Source organism: Eleutherodactylus coqui, chromosome 8, assembly GCF_035609145.1.
Source record: "Eleutherodactylus coqui strain aEleCoq1 chromosome 8, aEleCoq1.hap1, whole genome shotgun sequence".
NCBI classification, from domain to species: Eukaryota; Metazoa; Chordata; class Amphibia; order Anura; family Eleutherodactylidae; genus Eleutherodactylus; species Eleutherodactylus coqui.
In genome coordinates, this window is record NC_089844.1 from 190,565,208 (window position 1) to 190,592,875 (window position 27,668).

At 52.0% G+C, this 27,668-nt stretch overlaps 1 protein-coding gene across 1 annotated transcript in view; it reads left to right on the forward strand.

Moving 5' to 3' along the window:
• STK17B (serine/threonine kinase 17b) overlaps nucleotides 1-27,209 on the forward strand; it is a 49,915-nt gene extending 22,706 nt beyond the window's left edge. Inside the window, exons 5-8 of the mRNA XM_066577150.1 lie at nucleotides 3,774-3,897; nucleotides 5,311-5,359; nucleotides 11,322-11,501; nucleotides 23,665-27,209. Coding sequence (XP_066433247.1) covers nucleotides 3,774-3,897; nucleotides 5,311-5,359; nucleotides 11,322-11,501; nucleotides 23,665-23,908 — 597 coding nt within the window. The 3' untranslated portion in view covers nucleotides 23,909-27,209. The remainder of the gene's footprint in view (nucleotides 1-3,773; nucleotides 3,898-5,310; nucleotides 5,360-11,321; nucleotides 11,502-23,664) is intronic.
• Nucleotides 27,210-27,668: the final 459 nt, after the last annotated feature.

Below are 27,668 nucleotides of genomic sequence, written 5' to 3' on the forward strand. Positions count from 1 at the left end.
TGGCACGAGCATTGAATATGTCATAAATAGGAAAAGCTAATCGGTCCCAACTCGATTATTTAATTCTATGCGCAAAAGAATTAGCGTCCAAATTTTACGTACGGAATCGAATTCTCTCGCTTCCCAATGTAATAGAAACTCGAACTTTGGCACGCGCATTGATTATGTCATAAATAGGAAAAGTTAATGGGTCCCAACTCGATTATTCAATTCTATGCGCAAAAGAATTGGCGTCCAAATTTTACGTACGGAATCTAATTTTCTCGCTTCCCAATGTCATAGAAACTTGAAATTTGGCACGAGCATTGATTATGTCATAAATAGGAAAAGTTAATGGGAAGTTGTTGAGTACACTCCTGGGAAGATTACTGGCATAGTACATCTATCCTACGACAGGTGGCGCGCGCGCATGCGAGCGTCGTCGACAGTTATGCCCCCCCAGACAAAGATCGTTTGATTTCCATCTCAAGCACAAAAGCAAAAGGCATTACAATCAACGGGATGCGTGCTCAACTACAAAATGATGCATCCGCCGAACGTATCACAAGACAATTCCTGGATATTGAGAATGCTGAGGTAAAATAAAAGCTGTGCTGTGATTGGTTGCTATTTCTTATACTGCTGAGGTAACATGAAAGCTGTGCTGTGATTGGTTGCTATATATTATACCGCTGAGGTAAAATGAATGCTGCGCTGTGATTCGTTGCTATTTTTTATATTGCTGAGGCAGAATAAAAGTTGGGCTGTGATTGGTTGTTATTTCTCTTACTGCTGACGTAACATGAAAGCTGCACTGTGATTGGTTGTTATATTTTATACAGCTGAGGTAACATATAAGCTGCAATGTGATTGGGTGTTATATATTATAAAGCTGAGGTAACATGAAAGCTGCGCTGTGATTGGTTGTTATATATTATACCACTGAGGTAACCTAAAAAAACTGCGCTGTGATTGGTTGTTATCCAGATATATAAAAACGAATGTATGTATGTCTGTCTTCGCAGCAACGCGCGACGGGTAAGCTAGTTTTATATAAAGGAAACGTCGCATGGTTACCTCCACGTGGTGTTTCCTGGGTAACGCAGAGAACTGTGCAAAATGGTGCACATATGTTTTTCCTCAGTATCTCTAAAGTAACCACGACTTCATAAGATTTTCCGTGTGAACACCAGATAAACAGCAGTACCAAATTAACTCGGGCGAAGCCGGGTATATCAGCGTGTGTGCGTGCGTGCGTGTGCGTGCGTGCGTGTGCGTGCGTGTGCGTGCGTGTGAGTGCGTGTGCGTGCGTGTGAGTGCGTGTGTGTGCGTGCGTGCGTGTGCGTGCGTGTGTGTGCGTGTGTGTGCGTGCGTGTGCGTGCGTGCGTGTGTGCGTGTGCGTGCGTGTGTGTGTGTGTTACCGTTCAAAAATTTGGGGTCACCCAAACAATTTTGTGTTTTCCATGAAAAGTCCCCCTTATTCACCACCATGCGTTGTCAAATGAATAGAAAATAGAGTCAAGACATTGACAAGGTTAGAAATAATGATTTGTATTTGAAATAACATTGTTTTTACATCAAACTTTGCTTTCGTCAAAGAATCCTCCTTTTGCAGCAATTCCAGCATTGCACACCTTTGACATTCTAGCTGTTAATTTGTTGAGGTAAGCTTGTGAAATTGCACCCCACGCTTCTAGAAGCATCTCCCACAAGTTGGATTGGTTGGATGGGCACTTCTGGCGCACCATACGGTCAAGCTGCTCCCACAACAGCTCAATGGGGTTCAGATCTGGTGACTGCGCTGGCCACTCCATTACCGATAGAATACCAGCTGCCTGCTTCTGCTGTAAATAGTTCTTGCACAATTTGGAGGTGTGTTTAGGGTCATTGTCCTGTTGTAGGATGAAATTGGTTCCAATCAAGCGCTGTCCACTGGGTATGGCATGGCGTTGCAAAATGGAGTGATAGCCTTCCTTATTCAGAATCCCTTTTACCCTGTACAAATCTCCCACCTTACCAGCACCAAAGCAACCCCAGACCATCACATTACCTCCACCATGCTTAACAGATGGCGTCAGGCATTCTTCCAGCATCTTTTCATTTGTTCTGCGTCTCACAAACGTTCTTCTTTGTGATCCAAACACCTCAAACTTGGATTCATCCGTCCACAACACTTTTTTCCAGTCTTCCTCTGTCCAATGTCTGTGTTCTTTTGCCCATCTTAATCTTTTTCTTTTATTGGCCAGTCTCAGATATGGCTTTTTCTTTGCCACTCTGCCCTGAAGCCCAAAATCCCGCAGCCGCCTCTTCACTGTAGATGTTGACACTGGTGTTTTGCGGGTACTATTTAATGAAGATGCCAGTTGGGTACCTGTGAGGCGTCTGTTTCTCAAACTAGAGACTCTAATGTGCTTATCTTCTTGCTTAGTTGTGCAACGCGGCCTCCCACTTCTTTTTCTACTCTGGTTAGAGCCTGTTTGTGCTGTCTTCTGAAGGGAGTAGTACACACCGTTGTAGGAAATCTTCCATTTCTTAGCAATTTCTCGCATGGAATAGCCTTCATTTCTAAGAACAAGAATAGACTGTCGAGTTTCAGATGAAAGTTCTCTTTTTCTGGCCATTTTGAGCGTTTAATTGACCCCACAAATGTGATGCTCCAGAAACTCAATCTGCTCACAGGAAGGTCAGTTTTCTTCTGTAACGAGCTAGATTGTTTTCAGATGTGTGAACATGATTGCACAAGGGTTTTCTAATCATCAATTAGCCTTCTGAGCCAATGAGCAAACACATTGTACCATTAGAACACTGGAGTGATAGTTGCTGGAAATGGGCCTCTATTCACCTTTGTAGATTTTGCACAAAAAACCAGGCATTTGCAGCTAGAATAGTCATTTACCACATTAGCAATGTATAGAGTGCATTTGTTTAAAGTTAGGACTAGTTTAAAGTTATCTTCATTGAAAAGTACAGTGCTTTTCCTTCAAAAATAAGGACATTTCAATGTGACCCCAAACTTTTGAACGGTAGTGTGTGTGTGTGTGTGTGTGTGTGTGTGTGTGTGTGTGTGTATATGTGTGTATATATATATATATATAATTTTTTTTTTTTTCATATGTGTAATAATACGGTAATTGTATACATAACATATTCATGTCTACAACCATAAGACTCATTCACACACATTTTATTATTTTCTATATCTTATTTCTCATTTCCTATTTTATATAAATATTCTCCTCTATTGGATATAGATTTGTTACTTCTCTTCGGATTGCCTCATGCTGACCCCCTTTGTATCCTCAGGTTTAGGTGTTTAATCGCTTTTTCCTAATGCATACTATTTTATCCTCCGTCTCACACTCCAATATACATGCAGTAAATCACTTCTGATATTTAGTCGTTGGGGAATCTTGTGTCCACATATAACCTCCCGCAGGCTTCACGCCTGAACGCCATATTTTGACCTTTTGAATTCTCCTTTTATTAGTTACTTGCTTTATTCCATAGAATTCAAATGTCTTGATTTTTTTCCCTCCTGCTTTTCCGCTGAACTCCCTGGACCTGTGTTTGTTCTCCGCCTTAGACGTTCTCGGTGTTCTTGTAGTACCCCCCACATAGTGGAGATTGCATGGAGCACATCCAATCATATAGATTCCATGCTGTGAAGTACAATTTATATCATTGTTGATATAGTTCTTTGTGCCCTCACTATTGACTTTCTCACAGTTTTGAATGCATAAAAGTGTGTTCATCTACATTTTTAAATGTCGTTTTTTCCCTTTTTTATGTTCTAGCTCCAGAATATTCTTCTTAGCAGCCTGGAACCTCCTGGTGACGTCAAAATAGTTGATTTTGGAATGTCACGAAAAATAGGAAATTCTGAAATCCGAGAAATAATGGGCACAACTGAATATTTAGGTAACTATTTTTTATTCTGTACTAATAAACTTGGTTTTGAGTACCATTGAAGGACTGTAGCCCTTTAAAGGGAACGTGTCATCACCTATAAGCCCCCGGACTATGTATATGGGCTTATAGGACAGAGGCTGCGGATCTCCTTGTGTTTCTAATACTTGGCCTCCTGTTCTCTTACGGTCAGCCCTGGAAGCCAGCGCTCGGTCTGTGTGTGGACGCAGAGATGAGTTCAAGGCATGGACTGCACGCTGACAGTGAGGGACCGGGGAGCCAGGTAAGTATAAAAAATAAAGGCCCCCCTTCTGGGCGCTGCCCCTAAGTCTATGGTACTAATAGGTGATGACCAGATCCCTTTAAATGGGGATCCATCAAGATTATAAAAACTTCTCTAGTAGCTGGGTCTTTTATGAGATAGACCAATCTCGCCCCTCCTCGGACCCTGGGAGCGGAGCTGAGCGGCTCACATTGCCTTGGCTTTCAAGTGGACAGCCAGGTGGAAGCACCTGACAATGGCGGCCAATCGGAAGACACAGCATCACGTCCCCAAATTCCAGCTGCTGGAGGAGTTTTTAGTCGTAAGAACACCCCTTTAAAGAGACTCTGTCAGCTACTTAGAGCTTTATGATAATCTTATTGACTCATAGTAGCTGCCGTGCTCAGTCCAGTGATGGGCGCTTTATATTCTGCCAGCTCTAAAACTCGACTAAATAGAATGGGAGGACCGCTTCGTATGCACCTAATATATGTGTGCGACCAAGTAGTCCACCGGAAGCGTTCACTGGTGTGCTTGACAGCTGACACTCAACTGGTAAGGATACAATCATGTATGCGGCATAAATACACATCTCACATGACATAAGGGACCCCCCTCCCCCCAACCCCCTCCGTATACAGCAACAAGCATTGGTGCAAAGTATATATCCTACTTAATATAGACAAGTCCATTTCTATTGTACAAGTAAGAGTGGACAGCTGCGCAAGGAGGTCTACAAAAGGGGTGCGGATGACAATGAGTTGTTGAACCTCTCTGGATATACGGTGAAGGACTTGAGACATTGGTTGAGTTCCCCACTTGCAATATCTTTCTGTGCCAGTCACCCTCCTTTCATCATGGTAATGGCTTCTCTCGCCTGGAATTTCAGAGCCAATTTTCAACCACATGTGACTCACAATCGTTTTTTACCCATATATGTAATGGGACATGGACACATAAACTAGCGCTTTTAGGCGACCGTTAGCAAAATCTCTTGTTGTATAGTTGGCACCCATTCTACTTTGGAAGGTGCCAGCCTGTTTGATAGAGGTGCTGCCATGTAATGGACAAACGCTGGCGCTCTTCTACTGTTCTGCCAGTGGGGTCCCCGGGGTCCCGCTGCAGGATGTACTCCGTTCATTATATCTCTTTTTTCCAACTAGCTCCTGAAGTTCTGGACTATGAGCCCATAACCACCTCCACCGATATATGGTAAGACTGTGGCCTATATTTTGAGTTATGTAGAACATTTGTATTCCTATAAGGGCATCTCCTATTGTCGGTGGTTACATAGTAAGATGTGAGGCTGAACTGGAGGGACAGGTCTTTTTTCAGCCTGTTATCCTGCAATGTTCATCCAGAGGAAGGCAAAACCCATAATGAGGTAGAAGCCAATTTTCCGCACTTTAGGGCACCAACACCTCAATGTTGCACTCGGCAACCTGCATGTCACCCACAAATGCCTCACCTCACATTTGTAAGATTCTTATCTTCTGGCGCGATTTTCACGCCCAAGAGCGAATCAGAAGTGTTTCCCATTGATTTCCATGGCAAACCTCGCATTGCATTCACACGCACATCAGGCGGCCTGCGAGAGCCGTGCAAGGCTTTCAGGGTCTGATTGAAATCATTGGTCAATGCGTTACGATGAATGCCCAAAGATAGGCCAATAACCCTATTCTCCCCCCCCCCCCCACCTCCCTACAAGTTGCATTGCTCGCATGCAAAGGAATGGGGTTCATATCTGCGTGAGATTTGTGTCTCTCACAACACTCAAATCTGAAAGTGACTTTAGGGGAAAAAATTCCTTCCTGAATCTATTCTGGCGATCGGAATAATTCCCGGATTACCCATCCTTTCGAGTGATCGGTGATATAATATGTAATATTGTATCGCTCAAGTGTCATGCAGCCTGAATATATAGAGGTGTTGGGGGCGTCATCTGCCCCGCTGTGTGTGTGTACAGGTGTGGGGGCGTCGGTCGACCCGCTGTGTGTGTGTGTGTGTGTGTGTGTGTGTGTGTCCCGATCGACCCGCTGTGTGTGTGTGTGTCCCGGCCGGCCCCGCTGTGTGTGTGTGTGTGTACAGGTGTGGGGGCGTCATCTGCCCCCGCTGTGTGTGTGTGTGGGGGCGTCATCTGCCCCCGCTGTGTGTGTGTGTGTGTGGGGGCGTCATCTGCCCCCGCTGTGTGTGTGTGTGTGTGTGTGTGGGGGCGTCATCTGCCCCCGCTGTGTGTGTGTGTGTGGGGGCGTCATCTGCCCCCGCTGTGTGTGTGTGTGGGGGCGTCATCTGCCCCCGCTGTGTGTGCGCGGGGGCGGCCGGCCGGCCCCCCGCCCCCCCGCTGTGTGTGCGTGGGGGCGGCCGGCCGGCCCCCCGCTGTGTGTGCGCGTAGAGGTGTGGGGGCGGGGCCGTGTGCCGGGGGCGGCGGCCGGCCCCCGCTCTGTGTGTGCGTAGAGGTGTGGGGGCGGGGCCGTGTGTCGGGGGCGGCGGCCGGCCACCGCTCTGTGTGTGCGGGGGGTCGGCGGCCGGCCCCCGCTCTGTGTGTGTATACAGGTGTGGGGGCGGCGGGCGGCCCCGCTGTGTGTGTGTGTACGTACGTACAGGTGTGGGGGCATCGGCCGGCCCTGCTGTGTGTGTGTACAGGTGTGGGGGCGTCGGCCGGCCCTGCGCTGTGTGTGTGTGTGTGTGTGTGTGTGTGTGTGTACAGGTGTGGGGGCGTCGGCCGGCCGGCCCTGCTGTGTGTGTGTGTGTGTGTGTGTGTGTGTGTACAGGTGTGGGGGCGTCGGCCGGCCCTGCTGTGTGTGTGTGTGTGTGTGTGTGTGTGTGTGTGTGTACAGGTGTGGGGGCGTCGGCCGGCCCTGCTGTGTGTGTGTGTACAGGTGTGGGGGCGTCACCTGCCCCGCTGTGTGTGTATGTGTGTACAGGTGTGGGGGCGTCATCTGCCCCGCTGTGTGTGGGTGGGGGCGTCATCTGCCCCGCTGTGTGTGTGTGTGGGGGCAGCGGCCGGCCCCGCTGTGTGTGTGTGTACAGGTGTCTGGGCGTCTCGCGGCCCCCGCTGTGTGTGTGTGTACGTACGTACAGGTGTGGGGGCGTCGGCCGGCCCTGCTGTGTGTGTGTGTGTACAGGTGTGGGGGCGTCGGCCGGCCCTGCTGTGTGTGTGTGTGTGTGTGTGTGTGTGTGTGTGTGTACAGGTGTGGGGGCGTCGGCCGGCCCCGCTTTTTTGTGTGTGTACAGGTGTGGGGGCGTCGGTCGGCCCTGCTATGTGTGTGTATACAGGTGTGGGGGCGTCAGCTGGCCCCGCTTTTTTGTGTGTGTACAGGTGTGTGGGCGGCGGGCGGCCCTGCTATGTGTGTGTATACAGGTGTGGGGGGCCGCGGGCGGCCCCGCTGTGTGTGTGTGTGTGTGTGTGTGTGTGTGTGTGTGTGTGTGTGTGTGTGTGTGTGTGTGTGTACACGTACGTACAGGTGTGGGGGCGGCGGCCGGCCCCGCTCTGTGTGCGCGTAGAGGTGTGGGGGGGCGGCGGCCGGCCCCGCTCTGTGTGCGCGTAGAGGTGTGGGGGCGGCGGCCGGCCCCGCTCTGTGTGCGCGTAGAGGTGTGGGGGCGGCGGCCGGCCCCGCTCTGTGTGCGCGTAGAGGTGTGGGGGCGGCGGCCGGCCCCGCTCTGTGTGCGCGTAGAGGTGTGGGGGCGGCGGCCGGCCCCGCTGTGTGTGCGCGTAGAGGTGTGGGGGCGGCGGCCGGCCCCGCTGTGTGTGCGCGTAGAGGTGTGGGGGCGGCGGCCGGCCCCGCTCTGTGTGCGCGTAGAGGTGTGGGGGCGGCGGCCGGCCCCGCTGTGTGTGCGCGTAGAGGTGTGGGGGCGGCGGCCGGCCCCGCTGTGTGTGCGCGTAGAGGTGTGGGGGCGGCGGCCGGCCCCGCTGTGTGTGCGCGTAGAGGTGTGGGGGCGGCGGCCGGCCCCGCTGTGTGTGCGCGTAGAGGTGTGGGGGCGGCGGCCGGCCCCGCTGTGTGTGCGCGTAGAGGTGTGCTGGCGGCGGCCGGCCCCGCTGTGTGTGCGCGTAGAGGTGTGGGGGCGGCGGCCGGCCCCGCTGTGTGTGCGCGTAGAGCTGTGGGGGCGGCGGCCGGCCCCGCTGTGTGTGCGCGTAGAGGTGTGGGGGCGGCGGCCGGCCCCGCTGTGTGTGCGCGTAGAGGTGTGGGGGCGGCGGCCGGCCCCGCTGTGTGTGCGCGTAGAGGTGTGGGGGCGGCGGCCGGCCCCGCTGTGTGTGCGCGTAGAGGTGTGGGGGCGGCGGCCGGCCCCGCTGTGTGTGCGCGTAGAGGTGTGGGGGCGGCGGCCGGCCCCGCTGTGTGTGCGCGTAGAGGTGTGGGGGCGGCGGCCGGCCCCGCTGTGTGTGTGTGTACGTGTGCGTACGTACGTACAGGTGTGATGGCGTCGGCCGGCCGGCCCTGCTGTGTGTGTGTGTGTGTGTGTGTGTGTGTACAGGTGCGGGGGCGTCGGCCGGCCCTGCTGTGTGTGTGTACAGGTGTGGGGGCGTCACCTGCCCCGCTGTGTGTGTATGTGTGTACAGGTGTGGGGGCGTCATCTGCCCCGCTGTGTGTGTGTGTGTGTGTGTACAGGTGTGGGGGCGTCGGCCGGCCCCGCTTTTTTGTGTGTGTACAGGTGTGGGGGCGTCGGTCGGCCCTGCTATGTGTGTGTATACAGGTGTGGGGGCGTCAGCTGGCCCCGCTTTTTTGTGTGTGTACAGGTGTGTGGGCGGCGGGCGGCCCTGCTATGTGTGTGTATACAGGTGTGGGGGCCGCGGGCGGCCCCGCTGTGTGTGTGTGTGTGTGTGTGTGTGTGTGTGTGTGTGTGTGTGTGTGTACACGTACGTACAGGTGTGGGGGCGGCGGCCGGCCCCGCTCTGTGTGCGCGTAGAGGTGTGGGGGCGGCGGCCGGCCCCGCTCTGTGTGCGCGTAGAGGTGTGGGGGCGGCGGCCGGCCCCGCTGTGTGTGCGCGTAGAGGTGTGGGGGGCGGCGGCCGGCCCCGCTGTGTGTGCGCGTAGAGGTGTGGGGGCGGCGGCCGGCCCCGCTGTGTGTGCGCGTAGAGGTGTGGGGGCGGCGGCCGGCCCCGCTGTGTGTGTGTGTACGTGTGCGTACGTACGTACAGGTGTGATGGCGTCGGCCGGCCGGCCCTGCTGTGTGTGTGTGTGTGTGTGTGTGTGTACAGGTGCGGGGGCGTCGGCCGGCCCTGCTGTGTGTGTGTACAGGTGTGGGGGCGTCACCTGCCCCGCTGTGTGTGTATGTGTGTACAGGTGTGGGGGCGTCATCTGCCCCGCTGTGTGTGTGTGTGTGTGTGTGTGTGTACAGGTGTGGGGGGCGTCATCTGCCCCGCTGTGTGTGTGTGTGTGTACACGTGTGGGGGCGTCATCTGCCCCGCTGTGTGTGTGTGTGTGTGTGTGTACACGTGTGGGGGCGTCATCTGCCCCGCTGTGTGTGTGTGTGTACAGGTGTGGGGGGCGTCATCTGCCCCGCTGTGTGTGTGTGTGTGTGGGGGCGGCGGCCGGCCCCGCTGTGTGTGTGTACAGGTGTCTGGGCGTCTCGCGGCCCCCGCTGTGTGTGTGTGTACGTACGTACAGGTGTGGGGGCGTCGGCCGGCCCTGCTGTGTGTGTGTGTACAGGTGTGGGGGCGTCGGCCGGCCCTGCTGTGTGTGTGTGTGTGTGTGTGTGTGTGTACAGTTGTGTTGTGGGGGCGTCGGCCGGCCCTGCTGTGTGTGTGTACAGGTGTGGGGGCGTCACCTGCCCCGCTGTGTGTGTATGTGTGTACAGGTGTGTGGGCGTCATCTGCCCCGCTCTGTGTGTGTGTGTGTGTACAGGTGTGGGGGCGTCATCTGCCCCGCTGTGTGTGTGTGTGTGTGTGTGTGTATATACACGTGTGGGGGCGTCATCTGCCCCGCTGTGTGTGGGTGGGGGCGTCATCTGCCCCGCTGTGTGTGGGTGGGGGCGGCGGCCGGCCCCGCTGTGTGTGTGTGTACAGGTGTGGGGGCGTCGGGCGGCCCCCGCTGTGTGTGTGTACGTGTGTGTACGTACGTACAGGTGTGGGGGCGTCATCTGCCCCGCTGTGTGTGTGTGTGTGTACACGTGTGGGGGCGTCATCTGCCCCGCTGTGTGTGTGTGTGTGTGTGTGTGTGTGTGTACACGTGTGGGGGCGTCATCTGCCCCGCTGTGTGTGTGTGTGTACAGGTGTGGGGGGCGTCATCTGCCCCGTCTGTGTGTGTGTGTGTGTGTGTGTGTGTACAGGTGTGGGGGCGTCATCTGCCCCGCTGTGTGTGTGTGTGTGTACAGGTGTTGGGGGCATCATCTGCCCCGCTGTGTGTGTGTGTGGGGGCGTCGGCCGGCCCTACCGTGTGGTGTGTGTGTGTGTGTGTGTACGTGTGTGTACGTGTGTGTACACAGGTGTGGGGGGCGTTGGTCGGCCCTTGGTGAAGGAGCCAACAATGATTTTAGAATAATATGCGAACAATTTATAATTGGCTGCCTGATTGTTCGCTGTATTTAGGACTGAACGATTATCCTTCACTTTTACTCATTTGAACAATTTTTATTTATTTTTTTAAATTCTTGTTCTATGGAAGGCCATAGAAGTCAGGGGGGCGCCCTCCCTCTGTTAACTCCATACATGCTGCAATCAACATTGATCACGGCCTGTAGGGAGTTAACCGTGAAGTTGTCGACGATCCCCGCCATTACAGCAGGACGTATGCAGTCAGTCACAGCAAGCTCCTGTATCTGACTGCCGACGACCACATCATCTATATGTCATGAATGTACGACGTTCTGCAGGAACCCCTTCGCGCCCCTATGGATGTATGCAGGGGTCTAGCTTTACACCGCCAGCTTAGTTTTTGCTAGTTTTGTGCCACACGTTTTGCGCATGATGACTCATTTCGGTCCTGCCCCTTTCTCATTAAGCCACACCCCCTCTGTGAAGAGACACAAAGTGTCTAAAACACGCATTAAATGTTAGTTCAAGGTATGTAACAGTATTTGGGCAGATTTTGCTAGAAAACTGTTCAACTTGCAATAGTAAAAGTCCTCAAAGTAAAAGTATGTGAACCCCAGCTCAAGGATACATCTCCCTTCAGAAGTATGTAAGTAATGCTGATGCCGGTCGGGTCACATGACCCTCCGGCGCCCTTCTATCTCTGCAGGAGTATCGGCGTCATCTGCTACATGCTGCTTACCGGGGAGTCCCCATTTGCCGGTGAAGATAACCAGGAAACCTACCTGAATATTTCCCAGCTGAGGGTGGATTACTCAGAGGAGACCTTCGCTTCAGTATCGCAGGGAGCTGTGGATTTTATCAAGTCCATATTCGTCAAGAATCCGAGGTAAGTTTTGTGTCCTATGATGTCCGGCTAGAACGGGCACGGAATATGCGGCTGAGTATCTGTCACATGTATTCTTCTTGCATCGAGTATCTCCATAATACATTGTTTCTGTGCTGGAGATACCAGATGCAACGAGGCACCGTGCGTTGGGCTGCGGTCTGGAGTGGGCACGCTAGGAAGGATCAGTCCCTGATAACGAGTTGCTGTATTTGGCATCTATGCAGCTGGATACAAGTTCTACTTGGCAATGGTCAGCTAGTAAATCCTGCACTAAGCAGGGGGCTGGACCAGAGGACTCTGGAGGTCCCTTCCAACTCTACCATTCTATGAGTTGCATCACCCATAATACTAGGATGGCCTTTTAGACTATTTTCAAATGAAAACCTGCTAAAGATGGTAATTAACCCAATAACGACCAGGCACCATAAATATACAACGCTTGCTTCTGAGCTTTAATCCCGGCCAATGGTAAAAAATACAGCGCAGAACTGAAGCTCCTGATATCTAGTATGTTGGGTTCTCAGAGGAGAAAGGTTTTTAACCACTTGTGCCTTCTCTTTTGCAAGCTACTTGGCACTATGAAGAAAATGGAGAAAATGGAAGTGCCTCTTCATGTGATGGGCAGGAGCCCCCTGGCACGGCAGAGCTGTAGGGTCTTAGATCTGCTCTGCCGGTGACTGCTATCACTACTAGGGGATATCTTCATGTGATGGGCAGGAGCCCCCTGGCACGGCAGAGCTGTAGGGTCTTAGATCTGCCCTGCCGGTGACTGCTATCACTACTAGGGGATATCTTCATGTGATGGGCAGGAGCCTCTTGGCACGGCAGAGCTGTAGGGTCTTAGATCTGCCCTGCCGGTGACTGCTATCACTACTAGGGGATATCTTCATGTGATGGGCAGGAGCCCCCTGGCACGGCAGAGCTGTAGGACTTAGATCTGCTCTGCCGGTGACTGCTATCACTACTAGGGGATATCTTCATGTGATGGGCAGGAGCCCCCTGGCACGGCAGAGCTGTAGGGTCTTAGATCTGCTCTGCCGGTGACTGCTATCACTACTAGGGGATATCTTCATGTGATGGGCAGGAGCCCCCTGGCACGGCAGAGCTGTAGGGTCTTAGATCTGCTCTGCCGGTGACTGCTATCACTACTAGGGGATATCTTCATGTGATGGGCAGGAGCCCCCTGGCACGGCACAGCTGTAGGGTCTTAGATCTGCTCTGCCGGTGACTGCTATCACTACTAGGGGATATCTTCATGTGATGGCAGGAGCCCCCTGGCACGGCAGAGCTGTAGGGTCTTAGATCTGCTCTGCCGGTGACTGCTATCACTACTAGGGGATATTTTCCCTGTAACTGTATGTTACAGCTGCAGAAAGCTGAAGATAAAAGTCATGGGGCCATAAAACCTCCAGGTGGGTAACAGCCCTTAAGTGGCTGACGGTCCTTAACCCCTTAGTGACACTTTTTTCCATTTTCGTTTCTCCCACCCCACCCTCCTTTTAAACAATCGTAACTCCTTTATTTATCCATCGCTGTCGCTATATGAGGGTTGTTCTTTGCGGGACGAGTTGTATTTTTCACTGGTGCTATTTATTGTACCGTATAATGTACTGAAAAGCGTTTTAAAAATTTTAAGTGGTGAGAAATGGAAAAAAAGACATTCCGCAATTTTTCAGTGCGTCTTGTTTCTACAGCGCACAAACTACAATAAAAATGACATGATGGCTTTATTGTATGGGTCAGTGAGATTACTACGATACCAAACTTGTATGTTTTTGTTTTTTTTGTTTTTCTTTTTTGCTGAACTACTTATTTTTTTCGAAGATATTTAAAGGGGTTGTCCCGCGCCTAAAGTGAAATTTTTTTTTGTCCAGTCCCCCAGTACCTGTAAAAGAATACTGCTGCCAGGTGTTATTAAAAAAAAAAAATTCCCTTACCTGAATCCCCGTTCAGCAACTTTAAAAAAAATCTTCTTTCCAAGATGGCTGCCGCTGGTCTTCTCCCACGATGCACCACGGGTCTTCTCCCATGGTGCACTGTGGATCTTCTTCTGCTGTCTGAGCTCCATTGCCGATTCCAGCCACCTCATTGGCTGATCGGCACCATGTGACGGGGCGGAGCTACGCGATGACGCTGAGAAAGGGGAGGAGCCAGGATGTAGCTCGTGAGCAAGGACCTTGCAGAAGGGGATTCCTCTCTGCGCAAGCCCGACTGTTCGTGCGACCAGAGAAGAAGTTTGATCGTCGCCATGGATACAGGGACGCCAGCACCGGAGTAGGTAAGTGTATAACTTCTGTGGCCAATATTTAATGCACGATGTACATTAGAAAGTGCATTAATATGGCCATACAGAAGTGCATAACCCCACTTGCTTTCATGGGACAACCCCTTTAATTTTTTGAAATTATTTTCTGTCTCCATCTTTGCACACAATAAATTTTTTAAAATCTTTTTGTCGCTATAGTGGTGCGAGGGCTCATTTAGTGCGGGACGTCCTGTAGTTTCCGTTGGTACCATTTTGGAATACATACGACTTTTTGATTGCACTTTATTAGATTTTATTCTTGGCAACAGGGGCTGTTGCCTGCAGGTGTCAGCTGTAATAAACAGCTGCCGCCTGTGATGCATAGACGGAGAGAGCAGCACCATATTTACCCCTTTACTATGTAAAAAAAAAAAAAAGAAAATCAGGTGTGGTATCGCTGCGTTTGTAGCCCAGAGAAAAAGGTTAGTATATCGTGTAACCTGCACAATGCACGGCATAAAAAACATGGCGAAAAGGCCGATCTTTGCTGCGCTCTCCAGAAGAGAAAGTGATCAAAATGTCGCATGGATCAACCACTTGTGCTATTAAAGAGTACATCTCCTGCAACCGCACCCAGCACTGAGGAAAAGAGGAGATGTGGGGGGGGGGGGGGGGGGGGGGGGGGGGGGGGGGGCTTTGACTGCGATAAACATTATTGTACAGGCCTCCCCCCCCCCCCCCACCCCCGTGTACCGGCTCGCAGAACTGATGTAACGTGTATATACATTGGCGCTGTGAATGCCGATAAAAATAAAAAACGCCAGAATTTCAGATTTGTTAATCTTGCCTCTAAAAAAAAAAAAGACTAGAAAGCGATAAAAATGTTGTGTTCCTAAAAACTGGATAAATGAAGAGGATATTTCATCCTGCAAAAACCCTGAGCCCCCAGAGCTCCAGAGATGATAATGCGCTGGTGCTTGGAACGTGCGTCATAAAAGCAAAAAAACAGAACATGAAAAACCCTTCTACACCGGGTGTCACCAGAATTATACCGACCCCGAGAATAAGGTTGGGTATTTCACACTGAACACCGTAAAAATGAAATCCAAGCAGAATGCAAGAATTTCCTTTCTTCTCCCTAAAAATGTGATAAGTCATATGTACCCAAAATGATGGCATTAAAGAATACAACTTGTCCTGCAAAACAGCCGCCCCCACAAGCTGTCGGGTCATGGCTGGGGAACGCAATGGGGAAGAAATAGCAAAATGAGTTGGTTATTAAGGCGGAAGCAGGCTTGGTCACTAAGGGGTTACAGCAGTTGTTCTGTCTACAGCCTGCAGTCACGTCCCGTAAACCCGTCGCTGCAACCAATGATGGTGCTCAGTGCTGGTCACGGAGGGCTGGCATTGGTTGCAGCAACTTGGGCATTGTCAGGGAGACCAGCGCCGGCAAGGGATGAGCGGGGATTAGTATTTTACACCATGGGGGTGAGTGCGCGGGGTTTAGTATTTTACACCATGGGGGTGAGGGGGTGCGCGGGGTTTAGTATCTTACACCATGGAGGTGAGGGGGAGCAGGGATTAGTATTTTACACCATGGGGGTGAGGGGGTGCGGGGATTAGTATCTTACACCATGGGGGTGAAGGCGCGCGGGGATTAGTATCTTACACCATGGGGGTGAAGGCGCGCGGGGATTAGTATCTTATACCATGGAGGTGAAGGCGCGCAGGGATTAGTATTTTGCACCATGGGGGTGAGGGGGTGCAGGGATTAGTATCTTACACCATGGGGGTGAAGGCGCGCGGGGATTAGTATCTTACACCATGGGGGTGAAGGGGCGCGGGGATTAGTATCTTATACCATGGGGGTGAAGGCGCGCAGGGATTAGTATTTTGCACCATGGGGGTGAGGGGGCGCCGGGATTAGTATTTTACACCATGGGGGTGAGGGGGTGCGGGGATTAGTATTTTACACCATGAGGGTGAGGGTGCACAGGGATTAGTATTTTACACCATGGGGGTGAGGGGGCGCCGGGATTAGTATTTTACACCATGGGGGTGAGGGGGCGCGGGGATTAGTATTTTACACCATGAGGGTGAGGGTGCACAGGGATTAGTATTTTACACCATGGGGGTGAGGGCGCACAGGGAGTAGTATCTTACGCCATGGGGGTAAAGGTGCGGGGATTAGTATTTTACACCATGGGGGTAAAGGCGCGCAGGGATTAGTATTTTACACCATGGGGGTGATAGGGGGGAACATTTAGTATCTTACACCATGGGGGTAAAGGCGCGCCGGGATTAGTATTTTGCACCATGGGGGTGAGGGGGCGCTGGGATTAGTATTTTACACCATGGGGGTGAGGGGGCGCCGAGATTAGTATTTTACACCATGGGGGTGAGGGGGCGCCGGGATTAGTATCTTACACCATGGGGGTGAGGGGGCGCCGGGATTAGTATCTTACACCATGGGAGTGAGGGGGCGCCGGGATTAGTATTTTGCACCATGGGGGTGAGGGGGCGCCGAGATTAGTATCTTACACCATGGGGGTGAGGGGGCGCCGGGATTAGTATTTTGCACCATGGGGGTGAGGGGGCGCGGGGATTAGTATTTTACACCATGGGGGTGAGGGCGCGCAGGGATTAGTATTTTACACCATGGGGGTGAGGGGGCGCGGGGAGTTGTATCTTACACCATGGGGGTGAGGGCGTGCGGGGATTAGTATCTTACATCATGGGGGTGAGGGCGCGCGTGGATTAGTATCTTACACCATGGGGGTGAGGGCGCACAGGGATTAGTATTTTACACCATGGGGGTGAGGGGGTGCGGGGATTAGTATTTTACACCATGGGGGTGAGGGGGCGCGGGGATTAGTATCTTACACCATGGGGGTGAGGGGGCGCGGGGATTAGTATCTTACACCATGGGGGTGAGGGGGCGCGGGGATTAGTATCTTACACCATGGGGGTGAGGGGGCGCGGGGATTAGTATTTTACACCATGGGGGTGATAGGGGGGAACGTTTAGTATCTTACACCATGGGGGTAAAGGCGCGCCGGGATTAGTATTTTACACCATGGGGGTAAAGGCGCGCCGGGATTAGTATCTTACACCATGGGGGTAAAGGCGCGCCGGGATTAGTATCTTACACCATGGGGGTGAAGGCGCGCCGGGATTAGTATCTTACACCATGGGGGTGAGGAGGCGCGCAGGGATTAGTATTTTGCAGCATGGGGGTGAGGAGGCGCCGGGATTAGTATTTTACACCATGGGGGTGAGGAGGCGCCGGGATTAGTATTTTACACCATGGGGGTGAGGAGGCGCCGGGATTAGTATTTTACACCATGGGGGTGAGGGGGCGCCGGGATTAGTATTTTACACCATGGGGGTGAGGAGGCGCCGGGATTAGTATTTTACACCATGGGGGTGAGGGGGCGCCGGGATTAGTATTTTACACCATGGGGGTGAGGGGGCGCCGGGATTAGTATTTTACACCATGGGGGTGAGGGGGCGCCGGGATTAGTATTTTACACCATGGGGGTGAGGGGGCGCCGGGATTAGTATTTTACACCATGGGGGTGAGGGGGCGCCGGGATTAGTATTTTACACCATGGGGGTGAGGGGGCGCGGGGATTAGTATTTTACACCATGAGGGTGAGGGTGCACAGGGATTAGTATTTTACACCATGGGGGTGAGGGGGCGCCGGGATTAGTATTTTACACCATGGGGGTGAGGGGGCGCCGGGATTAGTATTTTACACCATGGGGGTGAGGGCGCACAGGGAGTAGTATCTTACACCATGGGAGTGAGGGCGTGCGGGGATTAGTATCTTACACCATGGGGGTGAGGGCGCGCAGGGATTAGTATTTTACACCATGGGGGTGAGGGCGCGCGGGGATTAGCATCTTACACCATGGGGGTGAGGGCGCGCGGGGATTAGTATCTTACATCATGGGGGTGAGGGCGCGCGGGGATTAGTATCTTACATCATGGGGGTGAGGGCGCGCGGGGATTAGTATCTTACATCATGGGGGTGAGGGCGCGCGGGGATTAGTATCTTACATCATGGGGGTGAGGGCGCGCGGGGATTAGTATCTTACATCATGGGGGTGAGGGCGCGCGGGGATTAGTATCTTACATCATGGGGGTGAGGGCGCGCGTGGATTAGTATCTTACACCATGGGGGTGAGGGTGCGCGGGGATTAGTATCTTACACCATGGGGGTGTAGGAGTGCGGGGATTAGTATCTTACACCATGGGGGTGAGGGGACGCAGGGATTAGTATTTTACACCATGGGGGTGAGGGGGAGCAGGGATTAGTATTTTACACCATGGGGGTGAGGGGGAGCAGGGATTAGTATTTTACACCATGGGGGTGAGGGCGTGCGGGGATTAGTATCTTACACCATGGGGGTGAGGGCGCGCGGGGATTAGTATTTTACACCATGGGGGTGAGGGCGCGCGGGGATTAGCATCTTACACCATGGGGGTGAGGGCGCGCGGGGATTAGTATCTTACACCATGGGAGTGAGGGCGCGCGGGGATTAGTATTTTACACCATGGGGGTGAGGGCGCGCGGGGATTAGTATCTTACACCATGGGGGTGTAGGGGTGCGGGGATTAGTATCTTACACCATGGGGGTGAGGGGACGCAGGGATTAGTATTTTACACCGTGGGGGTGAGGGGACGCAGGGATTAGTATTTTACACCATGGGGGTGAGGGGGAGCAGGGATTAGTATTTTACACCATGGGGGTGAGGGGGCGCGGGGATTAGTATTTTACACCATGGGGGTGAGGGGGCGCGGGGATTAGTATCTTACATCATGGGGGTGAGGGGGAGCGGGGAGTAGTATTTTACACCATGGGGGTGAGGGGGCGCGGGGAGTTGTATTTTACACCATGGGGGTGAGGGCGTGCGGGGATTAGTATCTTACATCATGGGGGTGAGGGCGCGCGGGGATTAGTATCTTACATCATGGGGGTGAGGGCGCGCAGGGATTAGTATCTTACATCATGGGGGTGAGGGCGCGCGTGGATTAGTATCTTACACTATGGGGGTGAGGGCGCGCGGGGATTAGTATCTTACACCATGGGGGTGTAGGGGTGCGCGGATTAGTATTTTACACCATGGGGGTGAGGGGACGCAGGGATTAGTATTTTACACCATGGGGGTGAGGGGGAGCAGGGATTAGTATTTTACACCATGGGGGTGAGGGGGAGCAGGGATTAGTATTTTACACCATGCGAGTGACGGGGTGCGGGGATTAGTATTTTATACCATGGGGGTGAGAGGGCGCGGGGATTAGTATCTTACATCATGGGGGTGAAGGGGAGCAGGGATTAGTATTTTACACCCCCATGGTGTAAGATGCTAATCCCCGCGCGCCCTCACCCCCATGGTGTAAGATGCTAATCCCCGCGTGCCCTCACCCCCATGGTGTAAAATACTAATCCCCGCGCGCCCTCACCCCCATGGTGTAAGATACTAATCCCCGCACGCCCTCACTCCCATGGTGTAAGATACTACTCCCTGTGCGCCCTCACCCCCATGGTGTAAAATACTAATCCCCGCACCCCCTCACCCCCATGGTGTAAAATACCAATCCCCGCGCCCCCTCACCCCCATGGTGTAAAATACTAATCCCGGCGCCCCCTCACCCCCATGGTGTAAAATACTAATCCCGGCGCCCCCTCACCCCCATGGTGTAAAATACTAATCCCTGTGCACCCTCACCCTCATGGTGTAAAATACTAATCCCCGCGCCCCCTCACCCCCATGGTGTAAAATACTAATCTCGGCGCCCCCTCACCCCCATGGTGTAAAATACTAATCCCGGCGCCCCCTCACCCCCATGGTGTAAAATACTAATCCCGGCGCCCCCTCACCCCCATGGTGTCAAATACTAATCCCGGCGCCCCCTCACCCCCATGGTGTAAAATACTAATCCCTGCTCCCCCTCACCCCCATGGTGTAAAATACTAATCCCTGCGTCCCCTCAGCCCCATGGTGTAAGATACTAATCCCCGCACCCCTACACCCCCATGGTGTAAGATACTAATCCCCGCGCGCCCTCACCCCCATGGTGTAAGATACTAATCCCCGCGCGCCCTCACCCCCATGGTGTAAGATACTAATCCACGCGCGCCCTCACCCCCATGGTGTAAGATACACCGTGGGGGTGCGGGGATTAGTATCTTACACCATGGTGGTGAGGGCGCGCGGGGATTAGTATCTTACACCATGGGGGTGTAGGGGTGCGGGGATTAGTATCTTACACCATGGGGCTGAGGGGACGCAGGGATTAGTATTTTACACCATGGGGGTGAGGGGGAGCAGGGATTAGTATTTTACACCATGGGGGTGAGGGGGCGCCGGGATTAGTATTTTACACCATGGGGGTGAGGGGGCGCCGGGATTAGTATTTTACACCATGGGGGTGAGGGGGCGCCGAGATTAGTATTTTACACCATGGGGGTGAGGGGGCGCGGGGATTAGTATTTTACACCATGAGGGTGAGGGTGCACAGGGATTAGTATTTTACACCATGGGGGTGAGGGGGCGCCGGGATTAGTATTTTACACCATGGGGGTGAGGGGGCGCGGGGATTGGTATTTTACACCATGGGGGTGAGGGGGCGCGGGGATTAGTATTTTACACCATGGGGGTGAGGGCGCACAGGGAGTAGTATCTTACACCATGGGAGTGAGGGCGTGCGGGGATTAGTATCTTACACCATGGGGGTGAGGGCGCGCGGGGATTAGTATTTTACACCATGGGGGTGAGGGCGCGCGGGGATTAGTATCTTACACCATGGGGGTGAGGGCGCGCGGGGATTAGCATCTTACACCATGGGGGTGAGGGCGCGCGGGGATTAGCATTTTACACCATGGGGGTGAGGGCGCGCGGGGATTAGTATCTTACACCATGGGGGTGAGGGCGTGCGGGGATTAGTATTTTACACCATGGGGGTGAGGGCGCACATGGAGTAGTATCTTACACCATGGGAGTGAGGGCGTGCGGGGATTAGTATCTTACACCATGGGGGTGAGGGCGCGCGGGGGATTAGTATTTTACACCATGGGGGTGAGGGCGCGCGGGGATTAGTATCTTACACCATGGGGGTGAGGGCGCGCGGGGATTAGCATCTTACACCATGGGGGTGAGGGCGCGCGGGGATTAGCATCTTACACCATGGGGGTGAGGGCGCGCGGGGATTAGTATCTTACACCATGGGGGTGAGGGCGTGCGGGGATTAGTATTTTACACCATGGGGGTGAGGGCGTGCGGGGATTAGTATCTTACACCATGGGGGTGTAGGGGTGCCGGGATTAGTATCTTACACCATGGGGGTGAGGGGACGCAGGGATTAGTATTTTACACCATGGGGGTGAGGGGACGCAGGAATTAGTATTTTACACCATGGGGGTGAGGGGGAGCAGGGATTAGTATTTTACACCATGGGGGTGAGGGGGAGCAGGGATTAGTATTTTACACCATGGGGGTGAGGGGGAGCAGGGATTAGTATTTTACACCATGGGGGTGAGGGGACGCAGGAATTAGTATTTTACACCATGGGGGTGAGGGGGAGCAGGGATTAGTATTTTACACCATGGGGGTGAGGGGGAGCAGGGATTAGTATTTTACACCATGGGGGTGAGGGGGAGCAGGGATTAGTATTTTACACCATGGGGGTGAGGGGGCGCGGGGATTAGTATTTTACACCATGGGGGTGAGGGGGCGCGGGGATTAGTATCTTACATCATGGGGGTGAGGGGGAGCGGGGATTAGTATTTTACACCATGGGGGTGAGGGGGCGCGGGGAGTTGTATTTTACACCATGGGGGTGAGGGCGTGCGGGGATTAGTATCTTACATCATGGGGGTGAGGGCGCGGGGATTACTATCTTACATCATGGGGGTGAGGGCGCGGGGATTAGTATCTTACATCATGGGGGTGAGGGCGCGCGGGGATTAGTATCTTACATCATGGGGGTGAGGGCGCGCGTGGATTAGTATCTTACACCATGGGGGTGAGGGGGCGCGGGGATTAGTATTTTATACCATGGGGGTGAGAGGGCGCGGGGATTAGTATCTTACATCATGGGGGTGAGGGGGAGCGGGGATTAGTATTTTACACCATGGGGGTGAGGGCGCGCAGGGATTAGTATTTTACACCATGGGGGTGAGGGCACGCAGGGATTAGTATTTTACACCATGGGGGTGAGGGCGCGCAGGGATTAGTATCTTACACCATGGGGGTGAGGGCGCGCGGGGATTAGTATTTTACACCATGGGGGGTGAGGGCGCGCGGGGATTAGTATTTTACACCATGGGGGTGAGGGCGCGCGGGGATTAGTTTCTTACACAATGGGGGTGAGGGCGCGCGGGGATTAGTATTTTACACCATGGGGGTGAGGGCGCGCGTGGATTAGTATCTTACACCATGGGGGTGAGGGCGCACGGGGATTAGTATTATACACCATGGGGGTGAGGGCGCGCGGGGATTAGTATCTTACACCATGGGGATGAGGGCGCGCGGGGATTAGTATCTTACACCATGGGGGTGAGGGCGTGCGGGGATTAGTGTTTTACACCATGGGGGTGAGGGGGCGCGGGGATTAGTATTTTCACACCATGGGGGTGTAGGGGGCGCGGGGATTAGTATTTTACACCATGGGGGTGTAGGGGTGCGGGGATTAGTATTTTACACCATGGGGGTGTAGGGGTGCGGGGATTAGTATCTTTCACCATGGGGCTGTAGGGGGCGTGGGGATTAGTATCTTACACCATGGGGCTGTAGGGGGCGCGGGGATTAGTATCTTACACCATGGGGCTGTAGGGGGCGCGGGGATTAGTATCTTACACCATGGGGGTGTAGGGGATTAGTATTTTACACCATGGGGGTGAGGGGGATCGGGGATTAGTATCTTACACCATGGGGGTGAGGGGGCTTTTTATATAATTCGGGCAACTCTTTTAAAACCTAGAAAACAACTTCAGTTTAGTAATAAATTAAAGAGGCAAGAGTTTGAGTTGTTATTGTGTTCACACATCGGCGTTACTTTAACCGGAGAGATCCTTCCAAGCATTTACATCGCCACGACTCCCAGAATGCTGTGCGCTCCACTAATGCAGTAAACCGAAGACATAACTTGCGGAGACTTTGTAAAGGTGGAGTTCAAGTAAAGCTCATCTTATTGCAATGTGCTGTTTATAGAGATTAATGTTGAACACTTTTTTTTTTTTATAAATATGCATTACCATCAGAAGCAGGGGCACTTACCCGTCCTCTACTCCTGGTCCTTGTTGTGGAATGGATACCACCTAACTGCTGCAGCCAATCAGAGGCCGTAGCTTTCACATGCCCTTTTCCTGGCATCATGGCTTCCATCATCTGAACGGTGATGCCAGGAGAACGTCACCTGACTGCTGTGGACTCTCGTTGGCTACAGCGGTCAGGTGGTATCCGCTCCACAACAAACATTGGGTCAACATTGTTGTTTTTTATGCATTTGAGCCTGGACTGAAAAAAAATGGCCGCCAAGTGGACAACCCCTTTAAATTATTTATTTAAAAAGAAAAAAAAAGCCATGTTTCACTATCACTGTTTCAGGAAGTGCAATACACAAGGAAAACAACTAGACCTAGAAATACATAATACCCTCTACACTATATAGAACCAAAACGGGTGGACACACAATACGGGTAGTGCCATAGAGCCGAGTCAGAAGATTTAGTGGCCACGGAGCAAGAACTTCAGGTCAAGGGGACGAGGAGAACCTAATGGGACACGTGTTTGTATTGTGGCTGTGGATACTTTCCTCATCAGATTACACACCTCATATTGTAGAGACTTGTGACATTGTGTTTGCACCCCTTCTGCCCCAGTGACTAGTTATGATAAACTACTTGCAGGGACAGAGCTACAGCTGAGGATTGTCTGGCTCACCCGTGGCTTCATCAAGTGGAGACGAATATTTGTGCTCCAAGGCGCTCCAATTCACCTCGAGAAGAACGTGTGAATAGGTCCCATAATGTTAAACTGAAGTGTGGGTGCCATCGGCTGAGCCGGGGCCGTAAGGAGGACAAAGAGAACATACCCGACGGCAGTGAAACGGTCCCCAAGAGATTGCGGTTAGACAACACCCAACACTACTAAGCGGCTCCTCGCACGTCTTATCTCCTCTTAGTATTGTCCAGCAATATATCCGGATTATTTGCACTATGTCTTCTGTTCCTGCTGCGTTACTTAGTGACCTTCCTGCGGTACAATGGGATGAATATTGGGACACAGACGCTGTCTGACCACGGAGGATTTACAGGAGACCCGCCACAATAAAATGAGAAACCGTCCCGTTGTTGCACGTTTAACAATGTCAAAAGGTTTTATACTGAGGTATGTTTGGTGATGTTGCCGGCTGAACGCCAAGGGTTCTTTTATACCGGCCAACAGGGGGCGCTTAAAGGGAACCGGTCATCAGATTTCAACAAACTAAACCAAGACCAGCCTGGAATGGTGGCCGTCCTTCTCAAACGTACCTATATGTTTAGCAATCCATAGCAGAGGAGGAATCCTACTCCAGAAGTGCTGCGCCACAAGAGTGGGCCAGACCGTCTAGCCTGGCTTCTGGTTTTTGCCAAACGGTCCGCCCATCTCCTCTCCTGATGTGGTGCAGGCGCAGATTGTGTCATGGCAGAACAGCAGCCTTGGCAGATAGACTTGCGGTGCCTGTATAAGACTTGGCAGCGTTGCATGGATGACATCGAATATGTCTTTCACATCAGATTGGCAAGAATTTTGGCAAGACTGTCCAATCTGCCCACCGGATCGCTCTACCGGGTTTGCAGGTGGGGCACGACCCTTTTAAGCCAGGATTCCTCGTCCGGTTTGTATTTATAAACACAGATAAGATAAGTTTGGGAGGCAACAACTCTAGTGCGGGGCTTGGTTTAGTTTATTGAACTCCGATGACGGTCATCCTGTGTAAAAGTGACCCTAAGCCCGCCCAAGGGGAGCTTCCCATGACCACAGTCGCCTCTTCTGTGGAGGGCAGTGGTTTCATGGAGATTGGGTTTGGATACAAACTGCCATGTACAATCTTCTACTCAAAGGGACCGTCTGATTCCCACCATAAACTAAGTTATGGGGCAGGGGAAGTCCTGAAGTCTACTTCTTACACCCGGGTGTTCACACTGTCACTCTCACAGACCGAGCGCCCATCTTTAGGGGTGACGGCAAGGGATGAGGAGCTGGGTAAGGCTAAGAAGTACACCCCCGACTCCATGTTCCCTTTAAATGGCTTGAGTGTTAGCAGTTGTGTATGTGGAACATTACTTGGTTATCTGGCATCCCATCAAGGTGACAACACTGCTCCTGGAAGAAGCTGCAGTAGGGACCATTGGAGCAGTTCCTGACAGCACTGTCTGGGGGTATGCTGCAGTGTTTGGTTATCTCAGCCCTGTGCTGATCACTGGTCATCTGAGGGCTGAGCGCTCCCCTACTACATACTGATAGAAAATCACAGAAATGCCTACAAAACGTTTGTATGTTTTAATGACCTTCTCTTCAAAGCGTTAAATCCAATTGTAAAAAGTTACTTGTATTTACTTTCTAAGTCGTTGCCAATGGCTCGTGCCCGGGTCTAAAGATGTATTTATTGGGAGAACTGGAAATACCGGACTGCAGTGCCGGCGCGTCTGAGAACAAACCAACCCGGCAGGCCTTTGTTGTAGCAGTAATGATCCCCGTCAGCCGTGCCCATTGTGCACGCCAAGTGTTTAGCCCTGCTTGCTTAACATGGATCAACAGTTCTGTTTTGTGGACCAAATAGTCATGCAGGACTTGGAACGTAGGCCGGGAGTTCTGTTTCTTTTGGGGGATTTTTTAATGCTAGCTACAGATGAAGCAACATGACGCAGATCACGTTAGCGTGAGCGAAGCCTGGCTATGCCATTTGTGTAGTGCGTCTGGCCATTGAAATTGAATGGCAATGGTCGTAGAAACAGATAGCTGATTAGTGCGTAGAAACAGGGGTTGTCCTACTTCTAGCTGTCTTGCTGCAGGAAGCAGATGGCTCCATACATTGCATGGTGGCCCGGGTTGGTACTGCAAGCTGAGTTTCATTCACTTCAATAGGGCCCAGACTACAGTAGCAACACTGTGCAATGTACAGATCCGTCTGCTTCCTGCGGCACAGCGGCTAGAAGTGGGACAACCCCTTTAAATGAGATGACAACCCGCATACCTGCGCTTCCAGAATAAGCTGCCTTGTGTCTGTATATGAGGAATCCCATTTCTCACCATCATATGTATTTGGCACCAGTTAATTGTAGTTCTCTCTGAGCTGCTGAGAGGAGCCTGCTGCTATGAGGTCTACATACAGCAGACTAAGTGCCCTAACTCCCTGCGCCCTAGTGGGCAGCACCATACAGCTAGTTTTCAACACAAGCATGTAATTTTAGGTAAATGAGAGTGGTTTGCACCTTTGCTAGTTCTGTCAACGTGCAGTGACCATGTAAGGCACATTGCTGCACAATGTAATCCACCTACTTGGAAGCTACTAAACCATTTCCCATCTGCTTGCAGGATACTCTGTGGGGCTACAGATCAGAAATCACAAGTCATTATGTACCAATATTATTTTGCTTTCTTTCAGAGAATTGCCGTTTCGCTTGCCATCTAACTAGTGTACTCGCATCTCCTGCTGCTCGGGCCCCATGCCTGGTGCTTCTTTACAGGCTGCAGTCAGGCTGTATCGGGCCTCGGCAATCATAAACAGAGCTCTGTCATCAGCTGCAGCAGCCTGTGATGATCTGTAATGGGCTGCTGCAGCCTGTAATCATGGGGGAGACCCAGGAAGTGCTGGATGCAGCGAGGAGAGGCGAGTATATGGCAGGGGGAACATGGTTTTAGGAGAGAAGAAAAAAACCTCTCGGGCAACCCCTTTAAGCAGTTTGTAAAGGGAAACAATTTCTTTCACTGTAACATTTGTAAAAGTCACATTTCAGTGTTTTAGGCTGTTATACTTGTGTGGTAATGGGATAGAATTGCAGCATCAGGGATGATGAATAAGGGAATTACCTTCAGCTGGCAGTGAGACAATGTATACAGGCTACTCAGCTGCAGCTGTGTAACCAGCAATGATTAAGGCCAGGTGGGTGCCTGAAAGCTGTGACTCTGCAGCTGCCTGCTCTAAATGTCTGTTTGTGAATTTTATCTAGGAGTTGATAAATCCTGTTTCTCGTGTAGCTGCTGCTGAACCGCTTGCCATTACTAAATACATCTGTACTTTGTGTTCCTAGTAGATTGTTACCGCAGGAGAGCTGCTCTCGCTTGAGTTTGTTATATATTGTACTAATGCAATTTGTAAATTGTCAGGATAACGGATCCAGGACCAATCTAAATTCAATATATCGAATATTTAAAATATGTAATGAATAAAGTATTTAAGAAATTGTCAGAGTATGTTCAAGATTTAAGTCTGTGGTCCTTAACCCTTTTCATCATAACTCATTTATTCATCGGCGTCGCTGTTAGAGGGCTTGTTTTTTTGCGGGACGAGCTGTTTTTCAATGGTGCTATATAATGTTCTGAAAAACTTTTAAAAAAAAATCCTAGACGAGTGAAATGGAAAAGACGGCGTACAAACTGCAACAACAGTGACCTGATAACCTTATCCTATGAGTCGGTACGATTACTATGATACACATTTATATGGTTTGGCTGTGATGCTTTTTAATTTTTTTTCAAAGGTATTACATTTTTTTTAAAATTCTATTCTACCGTCTTCTGACAGCTATAAGTTTTTTGTTATTTACTTAGTTGTGCAGCGTCTCCTTTTGTGCGAGTCGTCCTATAGTTTCCGTTTGGTACCATTCTGGAGTACATGGACTTTTCGATCGCTTATTTATTTTTCTGA